Source organism: Camelina sativa, chromosome 17, assembly GCF_000633955.1.
Source record: "Camelina sativa cultivar DH55 chromosome 17, Cs, whole genome shotgun sequence".
Lineage (NCBI taxonomy): Eukaryota > Viridiplantae > Streptophyta > Magnoliopsida > Brassicales > Brassicaceae > Camelina > Camelina sativa.
This window is the reverse complement of record NC_025701.1, coordinates 26,987,204-27,003,359: the sequence shown is the minus strand read 5'-3', so window position 1 is coordinate 27,003,359 and position 16,156 is coordinate 26,987,204. Positions and strand designations below refer to the sequence as shown.

Genomic DNA, 16,156 nt, shown 5'->3' with positions numbered 1-16,156 from the left:
CAAACAATCAATTGGCGGGATCGTCAACGTCTCTTGTTTCCCGTAAGCATTCCAACAAAACGGATCATCAACTAGCTCACCTTCCTCGGGCAACAGCTCGACCTCCGACATCGTTATATTCGTGCAAGCGACGGTATCACTACATGCAAAATGAATCGGCGGACTTCTAACGTCGTAAGTTCCTTTGATGTTACGGTACTCCACATCGAAGACTCGAACCGCAGATGTCTCGTTGCGACACTCTTTCGATGAGCAGTAGTACTGGTCGACGATTATGCAGTTGAGGACGTTCTCCATTTGGATGTTTTCGAAGAGGAGGTTTGAGACGGATCCGGTTCCGCCTTGCCATGTTTTCACCCGGAGGCCGTTATCCGAATCGCGGATCGCCGTGTTTCGGACTGTTATGTTTGATACGCAGGCTTGTGAATTGTGCACGCCTAAGCTCCCAATGCTGCGTTTTGAGACCACATTTTCAAAAGTGTTTTTTTTAGCGGTTAGAAATCAAGTAAACATATAAAATGAAATAGAACACATAAAAACAAATTTTGAAAAGAAAAAAAAAAACAGTAGTTGATTTTGCTTTTCCCAATGATAAGAAATAAGAATTATGTAGTTTTTTTTAGTTTTAGACCAAATTAAGTGAAAGATGATACCTTATTAGAATTTTGTATAGAAATATTTATTCAAACTCGAAAATGATATTTATGAATATGAATAATTATGATATGTATCACTTAAGTTTATTAAAATGCTGCGTTTTAAAACGATTTGAAGCGGTTTGAATCAAATGGCGTTTTGAAAAAGGTGAATAAAATTGGAAGAAAAAAACACCCCAAGAAAAGATCGAAAAAATTAATAGTAGTTGTGTTTGATTTTTCCAAGGAAAAGGGATTAATAATCATGTAATTTTGAGTTTTAGACTAAATTATTAAAAATGGTATATTTTTTTAAAGTTTTGCATAGAAATATATTATTCAAGTTCAAAAATAAGATTTATGGAATATGAATAACTTTTTGGTTTATTGCCAAGTTCGATATTTTTTGTCAACTAGTTAAAAAGTTCAATTTCCAGTGGATGGAACATTCAGCTAACATCCGTGATCCATGTAAAACACACACAGACATCGTAATGGAATCAATTCCAAAAACAAAATAAACAACAAAAATTAACGTTAATATTCTGTTTTTAATGAATGTTTATAATTAAAAAAAAAAAAAAAAGACAGAAGAGGGAATGAAAAAGAGACAAACCTGATCCCGTGACTAGGCCCACAAGTGACACCTTGAATGTCAACATCTGAGCAGCCAGTTCCTATCGATATGCAATCGTCTCCTGTTTCATTTTTATTGTTCATTCCCTATTAATACATAATAATATTCTTAAAACCAAAGTTACAACACAACATTATTGATATATACCAATAAAAAACAGTACCGTTGCTAACGACAGAGTTGTAAATGGCAACAGATCTTGTGTTTCCGAGATGGATACCATCCGTGTTCGGACTTAGTTTCGGAGACGATATTTGGATTTCGTTTATTAGAACTCCTTCACATCCGTCGAATTTCATGTGAAACTGTGGGCTGTTTTGGATTCTTAATCCTCTCACCACTATATTATTGCTCATGAAAAATCGTATCATCTAAACAAAAATAATGAAAAAAGGGGTTAGTGCTAAACCAAATTTAAATCGGTATTGGATTTGGTTCGGTTTAGTTAGGACTCACAGTCGGGCTCTCACATGGTCCAGACGACGATGATCCGTTTGGTCCCTGAAAAAAATGATAATAAAACACAGAGTCCAAATTATATTATTTGACAACAATTTTTTTGTTTTTATAAGAAAATTTATATACGAATAATAATAGTACGGTTTCTTGTCGTGTGTTCTGTTTTGTCACGACCACACGACTTATCAGTTAATAATTAATAATCAGCAAATCTCTAATGTAAAGTTATAACAATAGTGAAATTTTTTTACCCTGTGGGGTTTGCAAGGTAGATCCCACCATTTTTGACCATTGCCTTCGACGGTGCCTTTGCCGGCAAATGTGATACCCTCGAGGCGGTAAAAAACCAACCACTGTTGTTTACTGTCTTTCTCTGGCCATTCCTCTGGTCCGTCCGGTGGCATCAACACTCCGTCCAACTTCACAATCCCAACCAAAAAACACAAACGTTAAAATTTACATAAATAATACTTTCAAATGACATATAAAATTAGAACATAAACATGGTACATTTTATGATTATTAGCATAGTGAATTTAATTTTTTTAAAATGTTATTTTTGTTAGAAGAAGAATCATTTATTTTGTTTGGCTCACCTGAAATACGAGTCCCGGTTGACATGGACCGGAGAAAATAGTGGAAGTGATTTTAAAAACGCCACCTTCAGGTGCCAAAACGATGCCGGACTCGACGGCACAAGCGGCTTTCCAAGCATCTCTAAACGCTGCCGTGTCGTCGCAAGAACCATCACCCACTGCTCCATATGACGTGACGTCAAAGATGCACCCTGAGTCAGAATCTCCCGGAGCCGGGTCTGGAATCGGGTCTGGATTCGGGTACGGGTCAGACGGGACTTGATCAGGTGGATTGGCCGATTCAAGAGGAGGTGGAGGTGGAGGAGAAGAAGGAGGAGGAAGAGGATGCGAGAGGCCACGACGACTCTTGTGGTAATGATATCTTCCTCGTGCCACGTACGTGAAATGTCCGAAGAGGACAGTGGAGATTATGTAAACCACGAGAATGCCTCCGAGACCTCGCATTGCTAAGCTATGGAGAAGAGAGAAATGGAGAAAGAGAAAGAGAGAGAGAGTGTTAAGTTAAGAGAGTTAGATGAGTTTTGAAGTCTGTTATATAGCAAAGCAGAACAGAACACACACAGAGACAAATGAAGTTTGAAGTCCGTGTAGATGACACGTGTTTATTACTTGTTGGTTATTGAGTTCTATCTATGTGTTGTTGTTGGACATGAGGTTTTTTTAAGAGGAGGAGACTTGTTTTTAGTTAGCAAATATTCTACTGTTTTTACGACTTGTCTTTTTCTCTTTTCGATTATTTATTTTTATTTTCTAGTTAGAAAGATTGTAATGTTTTCATCTATATCGAAATATTGACTAATGTTTGGATTGATATACTTATATGGCTTCTGAATGGTCAAGGTGAATACGTTTTGAATTAATAACATATAAAATAAATTAATCCTTTTTAAGGATTCGTAGAAGTTTATCCTAATTACCTTAATTACCTTCTTGTGTATGGAGAAAATTCTTGACATCTTGTTTTTATTTTTATTTTTATATATAGATCAATCTCTATATATAATAATAAAGTATAGAGTGAACTATAACTTTGCCATAATTTAGTTTTAAACATAACGTTGTTTTTGATCTTACATACTTTCTATCCATTACATTTTTTAATTCTTGTTTGAATTTTTGTTTTTTTCAACAATATACTGTATACATGTTATCGTCATCAACATAATCACAATTTATATCATCTATTAAATTTATTTACTAGACGTTTTTCTGAGTTATGCTTGAACGAACTTTGTTTTTTTTTGTTTTAACTATTTTCTGCGTAAATATGTGAGAATGAGATACATTTAAAAATAGGGGAAAAGAGACATTACCGCGGTAGTTATTGTAGTTATTTATCTTAGTTTCTGTACTATATATATGTATATATAGTTATACTGTTTCTCGCAGTCCAAGAGATTTCATGTTTCCTATGTTATAAGATCCAAATTTCTTAGCATATTATTGATGCTAGTTTTTTTTTACAAAACTATTATATATTGATTTTCATTCAATGGGTAAAATTATTGATGCTAGTTAGTAGTTAGAAAGTCCTCCTAGCTAGTATATCCAGCCTATTTCTTAAAGCAAATCTGAACTTAAATTAAATTAAAACTCTTGAGCAAGTCAGTCAGTACAAGGTTTTATCAGTAACCCTGGTTACTCATCTTCAATCCCCATGCAAAAGAATTGCCACGTTAACTTAATATAACAATTAACTGATTTGTAAATTGTAAGATACTAATACTTTTGATCAACTATATGTAATGGAGACAAAGAAAAATAATAACTAATTGCTTATTAGTGAACATTATTCCAATTCTAATCTCGTAGAATCCTAATATATTTGTAATACCACCAACACACAACGTTATTAGCTAACAAATAGATGTCTTGTGATATTTATGCAAATGAGAGTTTGCGTCTCTATGTTCGTGATATATAACAAACTTGAATTTTGGTTGTGAGGATTTAGATCTATAATTGGACAAAATTCTTATTGGTCAATTATCCACTAGTAGACAGCATATCTTCATTTGCCATAGTAAGATGTATAAGACCACAACTTAATAATGGAATATGTGTAGAGATAGCTAGAAGAATAATTATTGGTTAATAATCATATAAAAATACGAAATGATTAGAACACATAATGTTGGAAGGACTGATTTGAAATCTTGCGCTTACATTCGTGAAGTGTGTGTGCGGCACTGTCAATAATTAATTGTTCACCTTCCTTCGTACCGTATTGTTCAGAACATGGATCATGTTTATTTACATGACCGACTTAAATTTTGTAGGCCATGTTTATAGTTGTATGTATCAACAGTATACATATACATATATATATATATATATATATATTTTCTTCTTCTGATGAAATACTGAACTTATAATGTTTGGATTGCATTAGATTATATGAAACAGTATAATAAATATAAAAATATTTGATTTTTAATCTTTTAAAGAAAATATTAATAAGTTATATTAAGTTTTTTTTTGAAAAAATAAATAAATCTTGATGCAAGTTCTTCAGCTCCGTTTAATTTGCAGATTCATATGTATAGATAAACATTTACACATTTGATTGTAAGACATATATCTTATATTAGTGGAAGTACAAGATGAATTATCGTTGAAAGGTAATCGTGACATGGAAAATTCATAAATTGTGTATATGGATGGATCTTTAGAATCTTTTTCGATTCAAGAAACAAAGATCATTCATACGACAACGATTGATATCGATCCTAATCCACAACAATAACATTACCAATCATGCACCCTTTTTAGCTTCTTAAAATTTTTAGCTTGTGAAACACTAACAATGCTGACGCATAAAGAAAAAACACATAGAAATTTAAGAAAAAAAACAATATTAAGTTTTATGCATTTTTATAGTTTAATAAATTAAAAAAGTCAAGTGAAATAAATAATTGAGAAGCAAATAGACAAATCTCGTGACACTTTGTTGTATTGTAGTTAAGTATATTTCTTGTGGGTGTTGAAGACCCGTAAGGAAAAAGTTGGGCGGGGGCTCCGGAAATGGATCCATTGGTTCCTAATGCTTCTAAACGAGCTGTCCTCCCACACATTTCTCTATTTCTTGCTTTTAGTTTTAAATAAGAATCATTTAATGTCGGCCAGAATTATCTCTAACTTCATAAGAAACATCTATATACAGAATTCAATTCACCAATACATGTATAAATTATTAGAATTTTTCATAGTGGATGTAATCATGTAAAATATATACGTAGACAGAGACAGTGACATTATATTCTTCAAACGTACAAAGTAGTTTGTCTCTTAATTAATTGTTTTTATTCTATTTTTAAATTTAAGTCGTGCTATATATGCCTATCATTATCGTTGGGCGATATCGAAGAAAGAAGGCAAAAACAATATATATGAGAATATGTTCAAGACTTCAAGTCATTCTCCTAACAAAACTTATGCACTAGCTAACACAAATCCACTAAAGTATATCTAGGTTATTGATATCCTCTCAAAGATATAGTTGTCACTTGTCAAATGAATATCTCTATGGAAATAAATATATTAGATACTGTATCATACTAGCTAGACCTACTACAGAAACAAAAAACTGTATGTAAGGTAAGGTCGAAGCCATTATTCCCAAAAGTTATTTGATTAGAAGGAGAAACACGAAAAGTTTTAAAGCGTAAGTTTTTTTTTTTGTATATTTTCGTCTCTATATGTCACATGTATCTCTCTCTCACGGGTCGTGAGTGATGATGGGCTCTTGTGGCTCAACTTAACACCACGTGTACACTTTGGTTACACGCGCCGCAACGCTCTCTGTTAGTGGCTCTTTTTTCATCATCGGAAAGTATCTCCAAGTCGCGACACGTGTTTTGCTTCCAAATCTATATGCCGCAAACTGTGAAGGATACTCCAAGTAACATCAAACTTTTTGTGTGTACATTTATGTCTACGTGACAGCACGTATAAATATATTTTTATAATTTATATATCTATATATATAAAGTTAACTTTTTCTTATTTCTGGTGCTGCCATGTCAGTACTCACTCTGTTTAATCGGACCAAATTTTCGACATTACCAGTTCCTATTTATTTGGCCCATATCTCTTTAAAAGCCCATGAAACTCCATACCAACAACTCCCGGCGAAATAAAACCCCTCTCCACGAGACTCTACTCTGCCGTTCTCCCTTGTGCAACCTGAAGCGTCTTCATTCTTTCATCCCGGTTCACCTAATGGATAGATTTGAAATTAATGTTGGGCACTCTTCCACAACCTTTCACTGTCTTCTCTGTCTTCCATCTCCATAGTAACGTCTTCCTGTTTAACGGTAATTCAAGCGTTCAATGCTCCCTCTTTCAATTCAAGACCCACTATTCTTTCTTCAATTGGCGTAAGTTTAAGTCCTATATAATGTCATCTTCTCCAATTTCATCCTTCTTATAATTTTCTTTGTCTCTGAAATTTCTCTTGACTAACATGGATTCCACTGTCATTCGCAAATCTCAAAGCTGGCTTTCTTCGCCAACACATCGTCGGAAGAATGCTTCGTCACTGGCCTGCCCTTCTTCGTTGAGTGCTCTCACGTTCAAGCTGCATCCTCTGGTGATGCTCAACATATCCGATCAGCTTAACCCTTCCGCCGCTTCTTGCGCAACCGGTAATGGCTCCAGCAACGCCGACGCGATGTTACTGCAAAACCCTAGGGTTTATGGATGCGTGATCGGTCTCCAGATCGGCCGTATGGTTGAGATCTTCAACATTTTCGAGCTTTTGTTTGATCCTACTACTGATACTCTCAATAGACCCTTCCTTGAGAAGAAGCAAGAACTCTGTAAGTTTTTCTCACATACACTCTCTCTCTCTCTCTCTTTATATCGTTCTCGCTTTGGTTATAATTTGTACGTCTATGGGGATTTTAGATAAGAAGGTGTTCCCTAAGTTCTACATATTGGGACGGTACTCTACGGGAAGCGATGCTACGGAATCTGATATGCTTATCCACAGAGCTGTGAGTTGCAGTTTCATTGTTTTATTCTGATATGGTTCTCTATTGTTGTAGTACTGATTGTGTGAGGTTTTTGTCATCTACAGCTGATGGACATTAATGAATCCCCTGTTTATGTTCTTCTAAATCCGGCTATCAATCACTCACAGAAGGATCTTCCAGTGACTATTTACGAAAGCGGTAAATTGGTTTTTTTTTTCCATCATTGATTGTCTTATTTGTTTTAGAGATTATCATCTTATTGACTATGATAATCATTGATTGTCTCCAAAACTAGAGTTCCATGTCATTGATGGGATTCCTCAGTCGATTTTCCTGCATACAAGCTATACGATTGATGTATGAGTTTAAGCCACTTGATTTTTATTTCATCGATGTGATACGAGAGTGGACTTTTGATAATATAGCGGTGGTTGTAAATTCGTGCAGACAGTTGAAGCTGAAGGATATCGGTTGATCATGTTGCTCATCTTAAGCCATCTGATGGCTGCTCAGCAGCAACTCAATGTAAGCAATCATTGTAACCCTGCATATTTAGTGTTATCTTGACTTTTTATTGCATGGAGTTTTAGGTTGATTCCTCGATGTATTGCAATGGCTGCTCATCTTACTGGAATCCATAGTGCTATCAAGATGCTTAACAGCAGAATCAGAGTGCTGCTCATCTTGTCGCTATGCAGGAAAGGAATTTGATATTCTTGCTCAAGTCCCAACTCTCGGTCATCCTATTATTTATTCATCAAATTTTTGTAACCTGACCTTGATCTTGCCTGGAACATATCGATATGTGTTTTCCCTACGGCGAAGAAAGAATAAAAGGGGGTTAGACGTTGATATTGAGGACAAGTAGGGGGTATTGGTTTGGGATTTTAAGAGAATTTTAATGACTTAAACTAAAATTATGGAAAGTATAAAATGAAGGATTCTAGGTGATTGTTTAGAAAGTTTTTTAAAATCTTGCTGATTTGTTTTTCTTAATCTTGTAAAATCTCTCATAAAATCTTGTAAAATCTTTCTCAAACAATATTGCACAGTATTCTCTTTGTTTGTGTTGGATTAGGGGGTGATACCAAATGTTGTCTTTTTTTGTTTTTTTCTATAAAAGTTGTTAGTAGAATGTATCCTCTACGCTTTGAGGGTGAGATATGTTCATCATAAACGTTGTTTATTATTAAGAGGGAGCTAAGCTTTCTATTCTTCATTCACAAGCAATAAAAGAGGTTTATAACAATTTGGTATCAGATTGTGAGATGAAGATACAAAAGAACACTATTGATGAGATGAAGAAAATAGTTGATGAGATGTTTGAGACGGTGAAGAACATGCAAGCGAAAGCCGAGCAAGAGAAGAAGATAAAAGAACAAGCGGTGGTGACGGAGACGGTGACATCAACACCGGATCCAGTGTTGGTTGTGGTTACGGTGGACCCAAACCACGTGAGATGAGAGGTGGTGGAATCGGTGAATTCGAAACCACTCGAAGCGGTGGCGTTAGTAGCTGCAACGTCTATGATCGAGTTAGAGAAACCATCGCATCCAAAATCTATAAAAAAAAACAAATGACATATTGACAACAAAAGTACATTTGTAAACCAAAGAAGTTAACTCTTCTGTCTTGAAACAATAGGAATGAGAATATGGTTCTTTACCTTGCTGAAGAACACAGACGGTTTGAGCAAACAAAGCAATGCTTCATTGAGGAGCGAAGAATGAGATACACCCTAATGATCATGCAGCACAAGATTTCATTAGAAAATTATTTTAAAAACATTGGGATGTATATAAAATAATATAAGAAGCGAGTTGTTATAATTTATATAAAGCGAGTCAGTTAAAAGCTGCAGTTTTTTTTATGTTGCAGGTTTTTTCACATACTACAACCACATATAAAAAGGTAAATAACAATCCAACCAGAACATGACAAATAATTTGAATAAAGCACAACTAACTACTACAGCTAGACAACAACTTTTACTATACAATCTTAACTTCTCATTATTAATTACAAAAAAAAATCTAAGAATATTCAAATTTCTAAAAAAATAAACAGTTTACTACATTATACTTGCTGTAAAAACCTAGAGGAAAAAAATTTAATCAACAAAACAACAAAAGAAAACAAATGAACAACAAAACTAGATGCAAGGAGAAATTGACATAACCAATAAAGATTATACCAAAACAACCAAAAAACACCCTAATCTAACTCCCGCGCGTAGCGCGGACCAAATGCTAGTATATATATATATATATTAATGTGTGAATTACCCATAAGCATAATTCAAAAACAAAAGTTTAATTCTATTTAGCAACGAGGATTGACTTCGACTATTTCGTACACATTTTTTGACCTTTAGATATGGTTATGCAATTTCGCTAGTTTAATGTTCGTGGTTTTGTGTTAATTGGACATTAAAGATAACATGTTCTGTGGATGATATAAAACTACGACTAACATTATCCCATATATATATATATATTTTTAAAATTACATACTTAAAAATAATAATCAGTTTATAGGAGGGTATAAGATGGAAGTGCAGAAAGATTTTATTTCAATTAGCTACCTAATTTGTGTAAAACACAAAAGCAAACTAGAATTTTGTATGAAATAAAATCTTATATAATTTATTAATTTTTGTATTTTTAGCTAAAAATATTTTATAAATCGACAATGACGTAAAATATTTCAATGTGATTATATATATGAGTTTACTTTTGTCCCCAAATTTGATTAAAAGTCCATGTGGTCTACTTTTGTCCTAACTAAAAATCGTACAATACGTTTTTTTTTTTTTTAAATCGTACAATACGTTGTTTCGGGTGTAAAATCATACAATCCTTAAGAACAAATATACGAATTCTTGAAAAGTATATGTATTGCAATTATGCTTAGTGAAATTTATTGGGTTTTATGCAAAAAAACCCTCCAACTAGTTTTTTTTTGCAAGAAAACCCTCCAGGTGTGGAAAATGCAAGTCAATACCACCAACTCGAAAGTCACCCGCAATACAGCCCTCTCCCGTATCGATGACGTGGCATCCGTCTATATCGTTTAAAAACGTAACAGAAATCAAAACGACACCGTTTTCGTCTTTTAAAAACGACACAAAGTCCCCTGTCGTTTTAAAGTCACAAAAACAAGATCGTGAAACATAAAATTTGATTTGGGGATTAGGGTTCATCGCTGGGTTTGATTTGGGGAAAAGAGATTTAGGTTATAGATTTCGATTAGGATTTAGGAGTTCAAAGTTTGGTCTTTTTTTTCCTCCTTCATCTCTTTCGTTCACAATGTCTGATTCATACTCTCTATCAAACACAAGTCAAGTTGAATATGAGGATGCTGAATATGGGATTCCTACAGTTTGTTACTGTGGTGAAAGGCCAAGGCTTGAACCTTCTTTTACAAGGACAAACCCAGGAAGGCTCTTCTACACATGTCAAAATAGAGATGTAAGTTTTTTTATAATTTGGTTATATTTTGCGACTATGGTTGAATTATTGTGATAAATGTTGAATTGTGGATAAATTTTATTTGAATTATGGTTTAAATATTTATTTGTAGGATGGAGAATGTCATATTTGGAAATGGTGGGATGTAGCTATGATGGAAGAACTAAGGGCACTGAAGCAAGAAACTTATGGCTGTCCTAGTTTGAAACGAATGCGTGAAATAATTCAGGTCCAAAGAGACGAGATTGCTCACCTCTATGATATCCAATCAAAAAATCAGATGGAGTTGGATAGCCTTAAGGTATTGATTGCAAATAAAAGAGATGGAATAGCTATGGAGTTGAAGAATGTGTTTGTTGCGGCTTTTGTTTTGCTTGCAATGATAATCTATTTGTTTTAGTAGAATATTAAGTAATTGCGGATGGAGATCTTTCAATTTTGATTGTTTTTGAAAGGCTCTTCAAGTAGTTTAGGTGTATGGTTTTGTATTTTGTTGGTGTATGACGTGTGTGTTAGTATGTGAAATTTGGTTTGGACATGTATTTTGGTCTGTAACAATGAGAATTTCGAATGGTCTTAACAAGATTACAAAGACAATGGTTTGGACATGTATTTTGGTCTTAACAACAAGAATTTCGAATGGTCTTAACAAGATAACAAACACAATGGTTTGGAGATGTATTTTGGTCTTAAGAAGATAACAAACACAATGATTTTTGTGAAATAAACTCAAGTTTAAAACAGACGATGGTTAAAACACACAAAAGAAAAGGTTTGTCAAACAGAAATCAACTCATAAGATTCAAAACACACACATGATGCTTTCCCTTATTTCTTCTTTCCACGTCCACGTGAAACCTCCATTTTCTTGCGTTCTCTAGCTTGATACAGACTGCTTGGTAGTATGGTGTTGTCTCGTGCATCAGTTATAGACCTCCCTACCTGAATATAGTCGTCACCAGTTACAGGACTGGTGAATACACCATAACCTTCCTGCACAATCACAATCACAACACAAATTCAGTTTTGTTTTTGGCCAAAGTAAATAGACTAGACCAACATTAATCAACATTAATAAGAATCGACAAACGAAAAGGCTTGGAAAGTCTCACTATTGGTAGATACATGGGCCCTGTGTCATACATAGGAAGTCTCTTAGGAGTTGGTTGTGAAGATGATGCATCATCATGCTGACTTTTCCGAGGCCTTCCTGGACGTCTTTTTGGGAGAGCAGATGAAAGGCTTGGAAGATCTTCTTGGGCTGGCCTTTCTAAACCAAGTTCAGTAGTTGAGGCCGATTCAAATGGTGTGTCAGCAGTTGGTTGTGATGATGATGTACCATAAGGCTGACTTATCCGAGATCTTCTTGGACGTTTTTTTGGGTGAGCAGCTGAAAGGCTTGGAAGATCTTCTTGGGCAGTAGAGGTTGATGCAAATGGTGTTTTTGCAGTAGCTGTCTTTCTTGGTCTACCTGGTGGTTTCTTTGGCGGCTTAGGCATTGGTCCATTCTTGCATTTCAGCTTGTTGTGGCCTTCTTCTCCACACAAGCTACAATGCTGCATAAAATAAGAACGATAAGGTCAGAAATCAGAAATGCAAATACAAAAAAAGAGAACCTAAGACATTAAGAGAGTCTTACAATTTTTGTTCCTCTTTTAGAAAGCTTGGTTCCTCCTTCCCTTGGTTCACCCTTCTCCCTCTTTCTCTTCTTCCCTGGAGGTCTTCCACCAGGCCTCTTGTAAGGAGGTGGCAAGACCCTGACTGTTGTAGTCACCTCCCATAGATTCATTCCATTCACACCACAAAGTCCATCAGCATAACAAGTCTGCAACTTCTGAGCAGTGAACCATGGAGAAATCATCTTCTTAGGATCTTGGTCAGTATTCTTCTCATGTCTAAGACAAGAAACAATGTGGCTACATGGGATCCCACTGACCATATACATTCTACAACTGCATTTGATCTCACCTCGCATCTGCACCACAAAACCTTCAATTCGCATATTAGTTTTGTAGTTAAAGTAGCCAACCTCATAATTCCCCAATCCGCAGCTCAAAGGTCTACAATTCTTTGCCAAATCAATCTGCTGGTCTAGTAAAGCTATCGCCTTAGGAGTGTACTCTCCTTTTGTTTTCTCAGCCTCGGCTCTTTTCTTTTCATTGCTCACCATAACCCTTTTTCTTATTTCTTCCAGCATCTCAACAACCGGTTTACTTCTTGCTATCCGGATTGCTGCATTGAATGACTCTCCAAGATTGTTTTCTACAGCAGCACACTTTGAGAACTCTGTAAAATAAGCCCTACAAGAGACACACCAAGTTAACAATCAAATAAAACAAAGTCATATCCGAAAAAAAAAACAGAACAAGTAAGATAAATTACCTTGACCATGGACAAAAAAGAGAAATCTTCAAGTCATTAAAAGCAGCAGGATCATACTCTTTCAGCTCTTGCATCTTTCTATCAAATTGTTGTGGATAGTAAGAGTCTGCAGCAGCCCAGAACATGTCCTCATATTCTGCTCCAGCATACTTCTTCTTCCAGTTGGCATAAACATGCCTTGCACACATCCTGTGTTCAGCATAAGGCAATACCACCTTCACTGCTGCAATCAATCCTTTTTGCTGATCACTACCTAGTGTTAGTCCATTTCCCAACTCTAAACCCAAGTCATCAACCAAATGTTCAAGGAACCACAACCAGTTTGGCGTATTCTCACAATCCACAATCGCCCAAGCTACAGGAAACATCTGATCATTGGGATCTCTTCCACATGCAACTAATAACATTCCTGTCATTCTCCACTTCAGAAATGTTCCATCTAGATGGAGGATCTTTCGACATGCTCTCTTCCACCCATTTTTTAAAGCAGCAAAGCACACATAAAACCTATGGAACCTACTTTCCCTTACCTCACATTCAACTGTGGATCCAATATTGCTTCTCTTCAGCTCAGCAACATAATCGAATAACCTAGCAAAAGACTCTTCTTGCTCTTCATCAAATGTCTTAAGACATTTCAGCCGTGTCCTCTCACAAATTGTCCAAGGCACATTGATGTTGCGTCTAAGAAGCTTCTGTTGTAATTGATTTGCTGAGAACTCTGGATTTAGTCTGAATTCTTCTATGTAGAGATCAGCAATCCGAGAGTTAGTCAGCAATGACACGACCCCTTGCCAAGTACAATTATGCTCATCATTTAACGATCTGATTACTACTCTATTAGAACTGCTGTTGATAGTTGCTGAAATCCTCCAAGGGCATTTCTTTCCAGAGCAAATAGCAACTACACGTTTGCCATCTGACTTCTCATATTTGATGTCCCTCCTCTTCTTCACAGCATATCTCGTAACAGCTCTTTTAAAGGAATCAATTGTATTGTACTCATCACCAATACAAAACTTTCGATACTTGCTCTCATCTACCTCAACATGTGGACTGTCATCATCACTATCGCTGTAAACAATATCTTCAAACTGAACTTCATCATCTGACTCAGAGCCACTACCACCACTAACTTCACCATCAACCAATGCTTCATCGTCTGACAAATACCTCAACGCATTAGTATCAATGTGCCTACCTATATAAGGATCATCTTCCCGAACAATAAATAAGGTTAATGCACCAGCTCCAACTGCATAATGAACCGCTTTCTTCAACACTTCATCGTTATCAATATCTTCTTTCTTACCAGGCGTTTCAAGTGGAAACCAAGACACTTTCTTCATGTTGTCTTCATACTCGAGGAGTTCCGAAAGAAGCACCAGAATCATACGTAAGCTGAATGATTCAGCTGATACCAAACCCACTTTATGTCTCTCTCCTCCAAGATATTGGTCCTCAGCTGACCAATATCCACCAACATGCATAAACAAATCAAAACTGAACCAAAAAAACAAAAATATTAGAATTCTAAAATTTTGCACATATCAAAATGAATGGACAATAACAATTGATACTCTCAAAATCATCAATTCTCACCTCATCGTTGCCCTCCTTTGATTCCCCAACACTCAAATCAATCTTCTCCCCGAATCGTTTCCCTTCAACTCAAACTCAACCCGATTAATTGCCCTTCACCTCTTCGCTCTAACAGATCCCTAATCGCAATAAAACAAAACCCTAATCAAACCCAACAATGAACCCAACGATGAACCCAACGATGAACCATAATCAAATCGAACAGAACCCTAATTCTCTAAGAGATCTCAAGAAACCATCTCTTTTTCCCCAAATCGAGCCCAACAATGAACCCTAATCGAACATATCTCAAACAATACAAGAGAACTCGTGAAACCTAATTCTCTATCTCTTTTCCCCAAATCAAACCCAAAGATGAACCCTAATCCCCAAATTAAAACTTCTTTCACGATATCGGCTTTTGTTTAAAAGATGACAGAACCCGACTTTTGTTCTGTGTCGTTTTTGAGATTTTAAAACGACAAGGATGGTAAACTTTCTGTCGTTTTCAAAAGTAACAAAACGGTGTCGTTTTGATTTCTGTTACGTTTTTAAATGATATAGACGGATGCCACGTCATCAATACGGGAGAGGGCTGTATTGCGGATGACTTTCAAGTTGGTGGTATTGACTTGCATTTTCCACACCTTGAGGGTTTTCTTGCAAAAAAAAAACTAGTTGGAGGGTTTTTTTGCACAAAACCCAAATTTATTGTAACAAAATATATATTGGCAGTAAGCCCTAACGACCAAATCGTGATGATCAAATGATCTTTACTTCGGAGCTACCAAACGTTGCGAATAAAAATAGAAAGTTGTTGCATATAGTCTATAAAATATAATTTTCTTACTAGATCCATGATAACTCAAAATGTCATGGACGTAGATTATAATTTACGAGAAAGATTGATATGACATTAAATAGGATTGGAAAAATGGTGAGTCGCCACGTGTGGTTTCGCAAAACTCACGGGCATGTGTATGTCGCACCAGAGATGCGTCACGGGTTGGTGGATTTTTAGGTTAATGATCTATTCATAACGTTGAGATTTGATTTGATGCTTAGCATAATCGTATATAAACAATTTACAGTACTATATTTTTAGTGTGATTTGGACGGCTTGACGACAATGTTCACACTCCGTAAGACAGCGGAAGAAACCCAAAGGTTCTTGTCTGCTTCGTGGACGTTTAATTAGTTCGAAATGCTTAATTATTTGCTTCTTACTAATTAATTAACATATTTGTAAGACTAGCTAGAGGGTTGACGAAAAATAATGGTAAAGCTCTATATTCTCCATCTCCCACGGCGGAGTAAATCTATAGATTATACATTCTAACACTTGATATTCATATGTATTTAAAAGTATTTTATTTTTACAATTCTAAATAGTATTTATTAACACGTCTGTTTAGTTGGA

General features: G+C 35.5%; 2 protein-coding genes and 1 pseudogene across 3 annotated transcripts in view; 1 reads left to right on the top strand and 2 right to left on the bottom strand.

The window, feature by feature from the left end:
* LOC104758103 (polygalacturonase At1g48100-like) overlaps positions 1–2,837 on the bottom strand; it is a 3,543-nt gene extending 706 nt beyond the window's left edge. The window contains exons 1-6 of one of the 2 annotated variants that reach the window (XM_010480917.2): positions 2,328–2,837; positions 1,983–2,150; positions 1,729–1,773; positions 1,436–1,643; positions 1,252–1,333; positions 103–451 (exon numbers count right to left, since the gene is read on the bottom strand). In XM_010480917.2, the coding sequence (XP_010479219.1) occupies positions 103–451; positions 1,252–1,333; positions 1,436–1,643; positions 1,729–1,773; positions 1,983–2,150; positions 2,328–2,771 (1,296 nt within the window). In that variant the 5' untranslated portion in view covers positions 2,772–2,837. The remainder of the gene's footprint in view (positions 1–102; positions 452–1,251; positions 1,334–1,435; positions 1,644–1,728; positions 1,774–1,982; positions 2,151–2,327) is intronic. The other variant, XM_010480916.2, reaches the window with a different exon arrangement.
* On the top strand, positions 6,793–8,014 carry LOC104759822 (annotated as a pseudogene).
* LOC104759821 lies at positions 11,602–14,802 on the bottom strand. Its single transcript, XM_010482701.1, has 5 exons — positions 14,758–14,802; positions 13,156–14,658; positions 12,413–13,073; positions 11,886–12,329; positions 11,602–11,766 (listed from the first exon to the last, which is right to left on the bottom strand). The coding sequence occupies exons 1-5, from the start codon at positions 14,760–14,762 to the stop codon at positions 11,602–11,604; spliced, it is 2,778 nt and encodes a 925-aa protein (XP_010481003.1). The 5' UTR covers positions 14,763–14,802.